This window comes from Arvicanthis niloticus, chromosome 9 (assembly GCF_011762505.2).
Source record: "Arvicanthis niloticus isolate mArvNil1 chromosome 9, mArvNil1.pat.X, whole genome shotgun sequence".
NCBI lineage: Eukaryota > Metazoa > Chordata > Mammalia > Rodentia > Muridae > Arvicanthis > Arvicanthis niloticus.
Window position 1 is genome coordinate 83,833,050 of NC_047666.1, and position 14,469 is coordinate 83,847,518.

The 14,469-nt window shown below is 43.9% G+C and overlaps 1 protein-coding gene across 21 annotated transcripts in view; it reads left to right on the forward strand.

The window, feature by feature from the left end:
* The window catches only part of Ppfibp1 (PPFIB scaffold protein 1), a 140,053-nt gene that overhangs the window by 95,835 nt on the left and 29,749 nt on the right, over nucleotides 1-14,469 (forward strand). For 8 of the 21 annotated variants that reach the window (XM_076940886.1, XM_076940891.1, XM_076940887.1 and 5 more), the window contains 9 exons: nucleotides 497-583; nucleotides 2,145-2,258; nucleotides 3,053-3,184; nucleotides 7,236-7,328; nucleotides 7,684-7,776; nucleotides 9,032-9,146; nucleotides 10,450-10,482; nucleotides 11,744-11,805; nucleotides 13,033-13,108. In XM_076940886.1, coding sequence (XP_076797001.1) covers nucleotides 497-583; nucleotides 2,145-2,258; nucleotides 3,053-3,184; nucleotides 7,236-7,328; nucleotides 7,684-7,776; nucleotides 9,032-9,146; nucleotides 10,450-10,482; nucleotides 11,744-11,805; nucleotides 13,033-13,108 — 805 coding nt within the window. The remainder of the gene's footprint in view (nucleotides 1-496; nucleotides 584-2,144; nucleotides 2,259-3,052; nucleotides 3,185-7,235; nucleotides 7,329-7,683; nucleotides 7,777-9,031; nucleotides 9,147-10,449; nucleotides 10,483-11,743; nucleotides 11,806-13,032; nucleotides 13,109-14,469) is intronic. The other 13 variants (XM_034511374.2, XM_076940896.1, XM_076940898.1 and 10 more) reach the window with 5 other exon arrangements.

A 14,469-nucleotide genomic window follows, 5' to 3' on the forward strand; every position in this document is an offset into this window, starting at 1 on the left:
GGTCCAGCCCACTGGGATGGGGACATTTCTGGGCAGACAGTCTTGGGTTTTATAAGAAGGTGGCTTAGCGGGCCACGAGCAAGCTAGTAAGCAGTACTCCTCTAAGGCCTCTGCTTTGGTTCTTGCCCTGACTTCCCTTCATGGTGGACTATAAGGTGAAATAAACACTTACCCTGTCAATTTATTTTTGGTTAGTGTTTTACCACAGCTTTATGTTTAGACCTGTCTTGGCTCTAAACCTATTTGTTTTCTGTTTCCTCAGCAGTGGGGCAGGCCAGTGAGTTGTGTTTACATGCTCACCTGTATATAAGCATTCACTGTGCCTGTCATGCTTATTTTGAAGTCAGTTAATTCTTATATTTTCCATCCATGCCAGTGACAGTTGTGCTGAATTTACTCCAGGCCCCTTGAGTTTAAAATATGTCAGTTTTAGTGATGCATAACATACCAAATCCTAAGGGAGAGTTGACCTTACCTATGTTACTTTCTCACTCAGACAAATGGACACCTATCTGGGAACGGAGATGTATATCAAGAAAGGCTGGCACGTCTGGAAAACGACAAAGAATCCCTCGTTCTTCAGGCAAGTGGTACTTGAGGCTGTCCCTTTCTCAGGACATGTGTCCTTGCAACTTTGGATCACATATATGTGCAACACCTGCGTTAAGCACCCGTAGTAAACACGCTATCTAACACTATGACAACCGTTTGTGTGCATTTACATTGTGCTGGGGAGCCTGTGACAGGAGCATAAGGAAGATGTGTAGGCTGCCTGTGAGCATACTGCTGTTCCATGAGGGGACTTCAGCATGTGAACATACTGCTGTTCCATGAGGGGACTTCAGCATTCGGACTGATATCTGCAGGGATTCTTGAACCAGCCATACACAGGTGCCAAGGGAAGACTGTAATCTCACAGACTACTGAAAAATGAGTCATTTAATTTGTATGGCAGCTCAGCCAGCCACTGAAGGAAGCAGCACAGTGGAGTAGAAGGCAGCTATGGTGTCAGTGTCTGCAATCCCAGCACTTAGGAGTCTGATGCAGGAGAATTGCCATAAATTTGAGATCAGCCTGAGCTATAGCATCAGATCCTATCTCACAAACAGGAACTGGAGTGCTAGGCTAGCTGTCCGTGCCGGGAGTGTGCAGGGCTGGCTGTGGCCAGCTTCGTCACCCAGTCCTCAGGAGCAGGTCAGACTCAGTGCCACTTGAGATGACTTTGTATGTCACCTGCTGTCAGATCTAATTTTACATATGTTTCAGCTAGAAATCCAGATCTGTGAATGCCCATAGTGTGAAAATCTCAGTCTAAATACATACTAACTTTCTGTCTTTTAAAATGATATATGAACCATACAAAGCAGCTGAGTGGAGCCTGCTGTTGGAAAGTACTGTGGTGTACATTTGCTTGCTTCCTTGTGGTGTTTCTAAGTACAGAGCTAACTGGATCAAAGTATGTTTACTCGTCTGGTATCACAGAGGAGAGACTTGGACCCTAAGGATGAAGGACGAGCTTCACCGTTTGTTTCTCCGGCATGAGATGTGGTGCCCTAGCTTTTCCTTTTCCTCGTTGGTGCCGGGACCTGAGCTCACGCTGAGTGCACTGCAGCACTCTTCCCCTGCCCTTGCTTTGAACGCGGCATTTGTGACCGTGTTCATCTCGGAAGAGCTTGTAGAACTTGAGGTCTTTATTTGCCTTTGCTCCTTGTATTATCGACGTGTGAAATCTGAGTGGTCCTTACTGCCTGTTTGCAGCATGGACCTCGCTTCCTCTGTGGCTCTTTTCACCATTCCTTCAACATCAGATTTTCCTAATTACAACTGAAATGGTTTAATGTGTAAAGAAATTGGAAATCTCTGATCAGCACCCAAGTCTCTCCTAAATTGAGTAGGAGTCCTAAGGGTCATAAGGCAGCATAGGACTGCAGAGGTCGCCCGATGGTAGAGAGCCTGCCAAGCCTAGCACACACAAAGCAAAATACAAACAGCAAAGGGTAGGGCCACTGTCATCTTGTTAAGCTTGTATGTTTTAACCCACTGTGAGCGATGGATGTTAGTCCTCGTTCCAGTTAGAGAATGAGCCATGCTTTGGGGCCCAGAGCCTTTCAAACTCATTGCAGCCTCTTGCTTTAAATTAATAGGTAAGTGTGTTGACAGACCAGGTGGAGGCTCAGGGAGAAAAGATTCGGGATTTGGAGTTTTGTCTTGAAGAGCACAGAGAGAAGCTGAACGCCACTGAAGAGATGCTGCAGCAGGTACGGGCCAAAGCCGGTGTGGGTAGGGGCTGCTGAACTGTGCTGTCTGAGGTGCAACATTCCTGTCTTGTCTCAGCAGCAATAAATTCCAGACTCTCATAAACTGTTGTGTTTAAAGTCTAGAGTAGCAGAGTCTAAAATCACAGAGACATACAAAATTATGCAGTTAGGAGAGAGTACAGTGTTACAGGAATTAGAAGTTGATCTTTTGCGCTTCTGTTATTTCTAACTCCCAACCATGAGATGAAAAACACCATATGTGGCTTGTTTAGGCAAAAACTCACACGCGAGTCCCAGTGCGCACACAGGGCTTGTGGATGAGAAGCCTGTGATGCAGCGGAGATTATATGTGGGTGCAGAGCTGCTACTGTTGAACGTCAGTCTGTGCCATTGCCTGGCTGTGAGACTTGACAGGCTCCAGACCTCCCTGTCCTCGTGACCTCGGCTTCCGTGTTCCTAGAAACCCTGATAAATGAGGCTGATAAGCTTTTCTTCCTCATGAGACTGTGGCAGGGACTGAACTCATGAGCATGTCTCCCAGTCCCTGGCATATAGCAGGCACCATGCATGCCACATCAGTGCTGTCATCGGGCTCTGGAGTCTCTCAGATGTGTCCCCCTGAGCCCCTGATGACAGGTGTAGTTCTGTTCAGAAGAGGTCACTAGAGTAAGTAATCCTCAGCCGTGTGGTGCGTGGCTGTACTTCACCCACGGCCTACACTTAGCTGTTGCTGTGTTGCTGTCATGACAGAAATTTGTAATATAACAACTTGTGAATATCTGGAATTCTAACAGGAGCTTCTGAGTAGGACTTCCTTAGAGACACAGAAGCTGGAGCTGATGGCTGAGATCTCTAACTTGAAGTTAAAACTGACGGCCGTAGAGAAGGATAGGCTGGATTATGAAGACAGGTTCAGAGACACAGAGGTAAGTAGAGTTTGCTCATTCTCTCTCTTCCCTCCCCCCCTCTTCTTTTCCTCCTTTCTTAGCCCTAACATGCATGAGTGCATGCACATGCACACACAGACACACACACACACACACACACACACACACACACGTGTGCACGCGCACACACACAGGACAAAGCTAAAACTCCTGGAGGTGTGAAGGGAAGGTAATTAATTAGTATAAACTTTCACATTGCTTCCTTTTAAGAAATAAAGTTCAGGGCATACTAGACCCTAGCCCTCAGCACCATTTCAGAGACAGAATAAGCCAGGCATGTTGTACATGCCGATAATACCAGTACTTGAGAGATCAGGGCAGAGGATCAGGGGTTCGAAGCCAGCCTCCATCATATAGTGAATTTGAGAGTAGACTGGGCACCGTGAAACCCTTGTCTCAAAAAACTAACCATAAATAAAAAAGAACTCAAGGTAAACCTTAAACACATTGTGATTTCTTCACTAAAATGTTAGTTCCAGTTTTTGACTACAAGATATTTGTGGCACCTGACTGACAAAACTGTGCTGGTCTTAATTTAAAAACAATGTATTAAATACATGATTTTATCATCTGTCCTTATATAGGCCCAATGATCATTTACATAATGTAAGGGGAATTGGTTAATATACAGAAACCTCATGTCATACACTCACAGAATCCCAGCATTTGCAGGTTATTTTATTTGTCCCTTAATGTTTAGTATGTTCCGCATGTAAGTCATTGCGATTAACTAAGATTCAGTATACTTTTGTGAAATTCAGGGTGCCTTCCACGATGAAATAAGTACTTAATTGGGGAATGGCACAGAGGCTCAGCAATTATGATGCTCTTGCTGGAATTCGGTTCCCAACACCCATGTCTGCTGGGACACAGTCACTTCTCCATAGGTGTACATGGACAGACAGACGGACGGACACACACACGGACACACACACACACACACACACACACACACTGAATCTTTAAAGTACTTGTGGCTATATAGAAACTTCACTGTGTCTTTTCTCATCCTAGTGCTAACCCAGGTCTTCTAACTTGGCTTTTGGTTGGTGGAGGCTTGGAGGGCATCTGTCCATTTCAGATCTTCCTTTAGGCTGAAACACAGGGCTGCAGAGGCAGCAGATGAGCAGCACTCACAAGGCCCTGGGCTCAATCCCTGATACCACAAATGAAGTGAAATAAATGAAGGGAAGAGCTATAGAAATCCCTTCCTAGGGGTCACCACCCTCTTCTGTGGTTTGTTAAGGGTCTGGGGAGGGGTCCTCTGTCAGAAAATGAGTACCAGGAAGGAGTGGTTGTTTCCTCAAACTCAGAGATCTATCTGCCTCTGCCTCCCAAGTGCTGGGATTAAAGGCTTTTGCCACCACTCGCTGGCTTTACTTGAATGTTTCCTGTAAGAGTCTGTTTAGATTTTTCCCTTTTCCTTACCCTGACATCCCTGTCTTCACAGTCGCCCTGAACCTTCATAGTGGCTGGGGCTGAAGGGGGATTGTTTTGGTGGGGGTGGGGGAGGAGGCTGCAGGGATGGAAACTAGGAGGCTGGAGGGAGATAGGAAGGGAGTTGAGGCTGTTCACACTCTTAAGAGGCTGAGTCTTACTTACCTGGTTCTGTGCTTAGTTTAATCTACCAGATTAAACTGACCAGTGAGGCTGACCAGTCGGGACAACTGAACTGTAGCAAGTGTTTGTCCTGTCTTGTTTCTCCCTGCTTGTCTTCTCCTGTGTTCTCATCCAGTGACCCTGTGAACACACCTCTAGAAAACACCATCTTTGATCATCTCCCATGAAATAATCCATACTGCTGATATAAGGGAGTACATATATTCACAGGGTATATTACCGAGTATTTGGTAATTGTGGATTTATATTAAAATAATCAAAATAGTATTCAGACATTGAAACAGAATGGAATATGTACATGTTCTGGCTTAATGTTCCCTTAAAAATAAAACTTTTAGCTAGTTATTCTGCCACCCTAAATCTCTTAACGCTCTTCCAGAATTTAGAGAGTTTGGATATTGGTTTCCAAGAAAATGTTGAAGTTAAGTTAAGAAACCTTTGTAGGCATTTCCAAAACCTAGTGCATTAAAAATCTTTAAATCTTGAAGGTTTGCGCCCCCATCTGGTGTAAGCACAGATGACTAAAATAAAGAGCTCTGAATGGAGCCTGAGCTGAGAAGTTAAGTGCAGTAGTTTAAATCACATTGGGTTTTTGTTATTGTTGTTGTTTTTAAAGGTTTTCTTTCCTTTTCTCTTTTTGGATTAAAGAGATAGTTCCATATTTTCCAGCCAGACTTGTCATGGGTATATCTAGCTTCTTGAAGATTGGAACTTTAGATTCATATTTAATGCATTACCACCACCACCACCAAAAACAAAACAAAACAAAAACAAACAAACAAAAAACAATTGGATAGTTTCTCTTAAAAAAAAATAGGAAAATGACCCCACTCTGTAGTTTGGTTTTCCATAGCTGTTCCTTCATCTTTGCAGTCAGCAATAAGGAAGGGGTAGTGTTTACAACCATGCCTGCTGGGAGTTCAAAGCTGCCTGTCAACAATAGCAAAGCCTGAAAGACCAAAGGAAGGAAGCCCATTTCTGACTTCTGTGCAGGGAAGATGAGCTAGCAAGAGAAACGGACTCTTTTTAAACCTCAAGTCAGAATATTTGAGCAGATTTGACAAGCACATTTTTAAAGTGGCAGTAGACATGGTGTTAAATTAATTCTGTTATGAAATCATTTAGACTTTAAATTTTGCACATATAACATTATGTTATTGTATTGGATATATGAGTATATTATATATATGTATAAGACCCTCATCTACCTTCAGGTTGAGATTGTTGGCTTAAAGAAACTTAAGTTTATATTTTTGTAAACTAGGCAAAAATTATAGAAATCTTTGAATAACTATAATGTGTCACAGAAAAGAATCTTAAGGTAAATGGCTATGTCAGAGAAAATCTCTAGTTTATGTGGAAAGATGGGGTCCATAGGTAGTTTTAATATAGAAGCGTATGCTAAACGGCTTTGTCGCTGTTAGACTGTCTTGGTGTGTTAGTCACGTTTCTGTCATGTAGCAGTGAGCACTGACTGTCAACTTGTCACAGCCTAGAACTGCCTGCCAACAGTCCCAGTTGAGTAATTCGTCTTTGTCAGGTTGGTCTGTGGACACCGCTGTGAGGAATCGCCTAACTGCTGTAGGCAGGTCCAGCTCACTGTGGGGCCTCCATCTCCTGCACAATATGGAAAAGCTAGGTGGGCATGAGCCAGTGAAGGAGCCAGCAAGCAGCATGCATCTGGTTCCTGCCTCTGGGTCCCAGATTTAGTTTCCTGCCCTGGCTTTCCTCAGTAATGGACTGTGACCTGGAATTATAATTTGCCACCATCCCCACCTCTACCCCCAAGCTACTTTTGGTCAGATTGTTTGATCACAGTAAGAGGAAGAAAACCAGGATACATCACTATAACAAATACCCAAGACAGCTCATAAAGAGACAGTTTATTTTAGCCCACGGTTCTGGAGATCATAGTCCATGATTAGTGGGCCTCATTGCTTTGAGACAGTGTTGAAGCAGCACATTATCATGAAATGCATGGCAGGAAGCAGAAAAGAAGGCAAGGAGCTGGGGCCCCACATTCCTTTCAGGGTAAAGGATCTATCTCCCTGTAGGCGCTGCTGCTTCAAGGTTCCACAAACCTTCTAGCCCCACACTGGGGACCTGGTCCATGAGTCTAATAATAGCATTTCTCTATTCAGAATCATAGCTACGCTTTTATTTTCATAAGCATTTCAGGACAGAGGCACTGGAAACTGAAGTTAGTATTTTAGTGGAAGTGTGCTTTGGCAGTTAGGGGTAAATTTACTGGATCTTCCTTTATTAGGACTGGTTCTCACAGCTTATATCCAAGGAACTTTGCTGGCCTAGGGCTTTCTGGCTACTCGGGTGACTGTGCTATACCCTTTTCTAATTAATGTTTTTTTTTTTTGTTTTGTTTTGTTTTTTTGTTTTTTTTGTTTTTTTCCAGGGGTTAATACAAGAGATCAATGAGTTGAGGCTAAAAGTCAATGAAATGGATGGTGAAAGACTTCAGTATGAAAAAAAGCTCAAGTCTACCAAAGTAAGTTTCTCTGGAAAACAAAGTTACTTTAAAACATGGTCTATTGTTCTATGAACAATATTATTTTAAAAAGGTGTTTTCTAATTAGTACATGGTAACAAACATATCTCACAACCAAACTGTGTTTCTCCCAAGCTGGAGGTACTTTAGTTTACATGCTAGAGTTGTCAGTAAATCCAAGGCTTGACTAATCTTCCAGAGACGGCCTGTGATGTCTGAGTTAACTAACTGCTGCTGTTAGGACGCAGCCTGTGGCGTCTGGTGAGCTGACCTTCTGTATGAACCGGTGCTGTTCTCTTCGTTATCTAGCTTATCTTTTCTGCCTCCTTTTCTCTCATCCCTGTCTCTCTACCAGTCTCTAATGGCCAAACTTTCTAGCATGAAAATCAAGGTGGGTCAGATGCAGTATGAAAAGCAACGGATGGAGCAAAAATGGGAGACACTGAAGGTGTAGTAGACACTGGTGGGAGCGGGCTGCAGCCTCTGGCATGTCGTTCTGCTGTGATGATGTTTTCAGTAGCATGTGCATTCATTGCGTGTATATGTGTCACCTGTCTATTAAAAGTGCATACACCCTGATTAACGGACAATGAGATCACTAATTAAATAGTAAACAGATAAAACATAAAAGTATCAGCTTATAAACCTATTTCTCAGACTACCTGACCCCTAAGCATCATAAAATAATTGTTAAAAGTTCCTCTGTGAAAGAATTTTGTCTCGTATGAACTGGAGCCTGCTCTCCAGTTAGAGTTTCCTGGAAGGCCAGTGTGTGTGCATTCCTTATCATGGCAAGGAAGAGAAGCCACTGCTTAGAAGTCCTGCAGGGAGAGGGGCAGCACCTCTTGCAGGGCTACTGAAAGTTTCTGAGCTTGGCTCCATCCTTACCATGAGTCAGGAGTACAGGGCCAACCTGGCCTCTTGAGTAGGTTTTTCATAACACTATATGTACAGATAGCTGAATAAAGACTCTGAGAATAAATGCCACACTGAATAAAAGATACCTGTTGTCATTGTATAACTAGTTTCTGTGATAGATACAGCCTGCAAAATATAAATTTGCTAAAACTAGTACTTTCTAAAGCAAATCTGTTTTTTAAAATGTTAACAAGTACATCAGGGCCTCAGAAGCTTTTGCAGATATCATTTCAAAAGGAAGACCCAAATTCTCTCTTTCTAGATTCCTCTTTTCATTGCTGTAGGTGTCTGCCTTATTCAGTGATAAGAGTAAATTATCTAGTCCATGATTTGGTCAGTCACCCCTGATTGCCTCCCTGTGACTACTAATGCCCATGACTGTCCCAGAATCATGAATGTCACCTTGAAATGCTGAGGGAGCCAATCAAGCCTTTTTGAATTTGCTTTTTATTTTGCTTTTAAGACAACTATCTAATTTGGTCATCTTTTTTAACTAACTTGGAGAGACTTTGATTTAACGTTGGCAGGATTTTAGAGAGTACCCTGTCCTGGTTATACTTCAAACAAACTTGAAACATTTATACTGTAATTGTTACAAATTACTTACATTAATAGTATTTACCATTGCCTCTGTCTGATTTGTGTGTGTGTGTGTGTGTGTGTGTGTGTGGTTTTTTTTTGTCTCATTCCCGAAGTCCGAGTATTGATTTTAAGGGCTAGTATGCTTTGTAAGTGTTACTCTTCTGCCATAGTCTACTGTTTTAAAATGAATTTGTAATTTGTAGGATGAATTGGCATCTTTAAAAGAGCAGTTGGAGGAGAAGGAGTGTGAAGTAAAGAGGCTGCAGGAGAGACTGGTTTGTAAGGCAAAAGGAGAAGGGATGGAGCCCTTCGATCGAGGTGAGACTGACTGTGGCACTCAATGGTTTCGTTAAGCTCCAGTAAACTGCAGGAGAGGGTCTGGTGTTAGACAATAGAAAAACAACCCCAGTGACATTTTAAAACTTACATTTGGGTCTGACATTTGCAGCTCTAGCACGTGGAAATGGAAGCAGAAGGAATCTAGGTTGGACACCAGCCTGTGTAACACAGGGAGACCATGACTCAATTTTTAAAAAAGTCTTGAAATATAATATGTATAATATCTGGCAATCCTAGAATGAATGAATAAATGTATGTATGTATGTATGTATGTATGTATGTATGTATGTATATGTGTGTGTATATATGTGTGTATGTGTGTGTATGTATGTGTGTATGTATGTATGTGTGTATATGTGTATGTATGTGTGTGTGTATGTGTGTGTATGTATGTATTTAGTAGTTTCTGACTCATTTGGACAGATAGATTCCAGTTGGTGGAGCTTTGCCTCATGCCATATAATGTATGGAAACAAGTTGTATTCTGTACCTATTATCTGATGGATAGCATCAGAAAACTCAGCCTTATGGAAGTGGGTTTTCCTCCCTGGATTTAGACATAAGTAAAATGACATTACAGGACACTCAGAAATCGACCGCAACGTTAGGGTTGAATCTACTGCTCACATTGCTGTACCAGGGAACCCATAATGCTAGTCTCACTTTGAGAGATTAAGAACCGAATGGACTGAGTTGAGTAGATGTGACTAGAGACGTGTTTGTGGTGCTGCCCACAGAGTCGGGACTAGAGCCAGTGTGAACTGCTCATTGTCACCATGGGACCAGCTGAGTTCAGGGACTGAGTACAAGGTTTAGAAGCGTCATGGCAGTCTGACCCTGATTCTGTGTCAGCAGTGGGCCTGCCTCCTTGAACAGGGAACACACTGTCTCAGTGGTGTTGGGCCCAAGTGCTTAATTGGATCTCACATATAGTCGGGTGGACCAGGTATCGAACTAACATTTGGGAAAACCTACCAGAGTGACATTAGCCAGTCAGCATAGTTGGTTGACCCTGAGGTGTAACATCCACGTAGAAGCAGCAGGTTCAGAAGGACGCAGCTCTGATGTAGGAGCTAACCGCATAGCATTTCTTCCTGAGGCCCCAGCACTGTGCTTACTGCACCTACCAGCCTCTGAGTCATGTAGGAGTGCTTCATGTTCTGGGCTGTTTGTGAGATTAGAGTCCCAGCATTTATGTAAAAGGAAACCAAATCCCAGTACTTGTAAGACAGTGTTTGTTGTAATATGTGCTAACTCCCAATCTGATGGGTTTTCCGTGCAGATGAAAACATTAAAAAGAAGCTCAAAGAGAAAAGTAAGGTTCTGGTGTCTCTCCATCAGCTTCTCATTCATCGTCAGAGCTACTTCGCTCTTGCATGCTTAAAACATTTCTGTTCACAGAAGTGCAGCTGCTTCATCCATAGCCCCCTCATTTCTTCACGGGGTACAGTACAGAGGCCAGACAGACAGGCCATAAAGCAAGGAGGAAAGATCATCCTACAGGTTTTTCCTGTAGCCCGTTCACTCCCCAGAGTACAGCAGGACACACAGAGGAGTGAGCTCAGAAAGAGTGCTCTCTGTGGTGCAGGTGGTGCAGGCACAGAAGAGAAGGAAGTTCATCACTCAGCCACCAGAGCTGGTGGGTGAGCTTTCCTGGGTCAGCTATGAAACTCTGTTTAGCTGAGGTCTACATTAGAAGCTGTATGGAGTCTGGGCTACTTAGTGCACATAAAGATAAATCCTTAATTGACCACAGAGGGTGGATTATTAGGTTAAAGAAGCTTGCTTGAAACAAACAAACAAACAAACAAGCAACAAGCCTCAGCAATTCCTACTTGAAAATGTATCAGTGAGGTTTATAAAATTGCTAGAATGTTTTCCCCTTCAGAAGCAGATAACTTTAGGTGAATATTTTTATGTTTTCATATTTTAACCATAGGTTCACTTTGGGGTTAAATGGTCGTTTTTACTAAAACAACACTTTTGTATTTGGTTATCAGGTTTTAAGGAAGTCACGTTGTGCATGCTGTAATTTGTTATGTCTCCATTTTTGTTTTAAAATGGTGTTAGAAATGAGGCTTATAGATGAAGCAAGGTACTCTTCCTCCTGTGCCACTGCCGCTGGCTTCTCAGCATGACTACTCATGTGAGCACCACACCGCTCGTTCAGCCTCTTACCATGGCCTCTCCAGCTTGGTTATGACAGCACTGTCCCTCTGCCTTGGTCATTGTGAATACCATCCATCCGTTCGTCCATCCATTGCTCTCACCCACTGCCCACAGCTTCCTTTTTTTGAAAACTCAGTGCTGTCATTGCGGCTGTGCCTACATTTCATCTTCAGTGTTTAAAGGAAGACTTCTCTAAGAGAGGGCATCTCCCTCCCTACCTACACGGTTATCTCTGCTATTACAACTGTGTGGGTGGGGCAGACAGTGCTCATCCTTATTGTCCCTAAAGGAGAATCATTGCCACTTGTACCTTGGAACTTTTCAGGCAGAAGAACAAGTGTCTTCCCACATAGGTTAGCTGCCTTCTAACAATGGCTCTGTGTCTTAACTATGTCATATCCTTTCAGACATTGAAGTACAGAAAATGAAGAAGGCAGTGGAGTCCCTGATGGCAGCAAATGAAGAAAAGGTACCAAGTGAGACTCAGATATTGCGCTTTGTTTCTGCGCTGCAGCATCCTGGCTGCTGCATGCTGACCTTGACTTACCTCAGCTGGACAAGACGTTAAGGGACCTTCCTTGTCTCTCCTGCCTGTGTGTGACAGGCAGTGATGACATTGTGACTGTGGCTATGTGCACGCAGTAGAGAGGCCAGCAACTCGGGTTCCAGTGAAATCCCCATGCTCTCTTTCCCCTTCTGAACTTAGGAAATATTTAGATCATTGGACTTCCTTATATTCAGATGACATTATAAGCCAAAGAAGAGAAATAGTACATTCTGGAAATTCTAGGCTAACATGACCTCTGAAGGGTGGAGCTTCAACCTCATAGAGGTGCACACAGCCATAGAGAGGAGACAGCAGCACTGCTGTGAAGTCATAGTTACTTTCTTTTTATTTCTAACTTCTTTTACATCTGGAAATGTCCTGCCTTTCCTGAAAGGTTAAGTGACAGAGAACAGACACAGGCCAGGCCCCCGGATCATCCTTGGTCCCTGCCTTTGTTGTTGGCACATTGGCCTAATGCCTGTGTCACTAGGGCTCTCTGCCATGGTCAGTTTTCCTCACCCATACTTGGCTTTCATCCTGCTAGAAGCATGTGGCAGTGTCTTTCTCACCACTGACCTGACCTGATCCTGGCTGCCTAACAACCACTGGGTTTGGCTTATAATGTCAGGACTGCTTTCTCCTGTGTCCCTTAGGGAACAGAGCAAAGGGACAGGTCCCAGAACAGACTAATTCCAAGGAGTACAAAACTGCAGAAAGCCAAGAGATAGTTGTTCTTCCTCATCACAGCCTTCTCTGTCCACGCCCCAAGTTCTAGGTTACAGTTGCCACACCTGGCTTCTGTGTGGATGATGATGCGGAACTGAACTCTAGATTTTTTTCCCACTGGCATCAAACTCACGTCATCAGGCTCAACACCTGCTCTCTCACCACTAAGCTATCTCACTGGCCTTGATATTTTTTCTTTTTTGTTAAATGCTGTTATATCAGTTGTGTTTTTAAAGATGACAAGTAAAAGAATATGTAGCATCCCAAGTGCTGGATCTATCTCTGATACACATAGGAAAAATACAGACATTGCCACTTTTCCTGAAGTTTAGAAATACGTTTCAGATACCATACACAGCTCACAAGTGCTTCCCTTGACTGTTTTTAAAACTCAGTAGTGGTGACGGTTTACTCAATTCACAGGAGCGGAAAATAGAAGACCTCCGGCAGTGCCTGAGCAGGTACAGGAAAATGCAGGACCCAGCAGTTCTGGCCCAAGGTAATAGTGTATGTAGACCGCTCTCTGGAAGCCTTCCTACTTCAGTGGGTTTCAACCAGCCATGGACTTACACATTTAGACTCAGTGTCCTACAGAGTTCATGTGCATTACTCCAGACTGTGTGGTTCACTTGTTTATTGACGGCAGTGCCAGGCAACTGTCCTGTCAGGATGCACTCAGCTGATGGGTATGTTGTAGTTCTATGCCTTGGGAAGAGCAGCTCCCAGGAAAGCATTCTGGAGCAGGAACTACAGCACACGTCAAGAGCCTGGAGTGTTTTAGAAGGAAGGGCAGTGTGTCTGGAAGGTTCTGCGGGGTGGGGAGGGTGCGGCTTGATGACATGAGAGGAATCTCAGTAGGGCTGGGTTGGGCATCTGCTTGTAAACAAATGAGGCTTTGCTTTGTTCTGTTGGTACTAGGGTAGTGGTTCTCAAGCCTCCTCTTGCTTCGACCTTTTAGTGCAGTTCCTCATGTTGTGGTGACCCACTTCTTAACTCATTTTGCTACTGTTATGAATTGTAATGTAATGTAATTGTAATGTAAACCTCTGATATGCAGTATCTGCCTTGTGCATACTGGGCAAATGTCCTACCACAGAGCTACGCCCTCAGCTGGGCTAAAGGGCGGAGTAACAAGTTTACAGTGTAGCTTCTGCCAGGGGGAGTTACGAGGGACACCAATATCTAGAGCAGGAGGAGCAAATCAAGACTCTTGGATATATTGCTGCTGCAGAGGCCCAGTGGATCTGGACCAACCTGATAGATGAAGGCTGTGATATGCTGAATTAGATAAGGGGCACGGAGCAGAGGAAAACAAATAACAAAGGTAGACACTCGGGGCTAGAGCACCAGGTAGGTGATGGTGGCCAAGGAGTGTGAGCTCCTCTTGGAGTGCATGGCGTTGTTCTGCCTTCCCTGCAGATGACCTTTCTCAAGCATAGGCCGAGAGTCATGTGGACCATACAGAATGTCAGAGCTTGTTGACTGTGAGTGTGCAGGTAGTCATCACCCTAGAGACGATGAGCACCCAAACCATGTCTTTTTGAGAGATATTTTAGTTAGCGTTTCTTTGCTGTGATGGAACACCATGACTGAAAGCAGCTTGGGAAGGAAAGCCTTTATTTTGACTTAAATTCCGTATCACAGTTCATTACAAAGGAAAGTCAGGGCTGGAACTCAACAGGGCAGGAGCCTGGAGGTGAGAGCTGATGCAGGGGACATGGAGGGGTGCTGCTTACTGGTGGCTCTCTGTGGCTTGCTCAGTCTTTTTTCTTATAGCACCCTCAGGACTAGCAGCCCAGGGTGGGCACCACACACGATGGTCTGGGCCCTCCCACATCAAGCACGAATCAAGAAAATGCC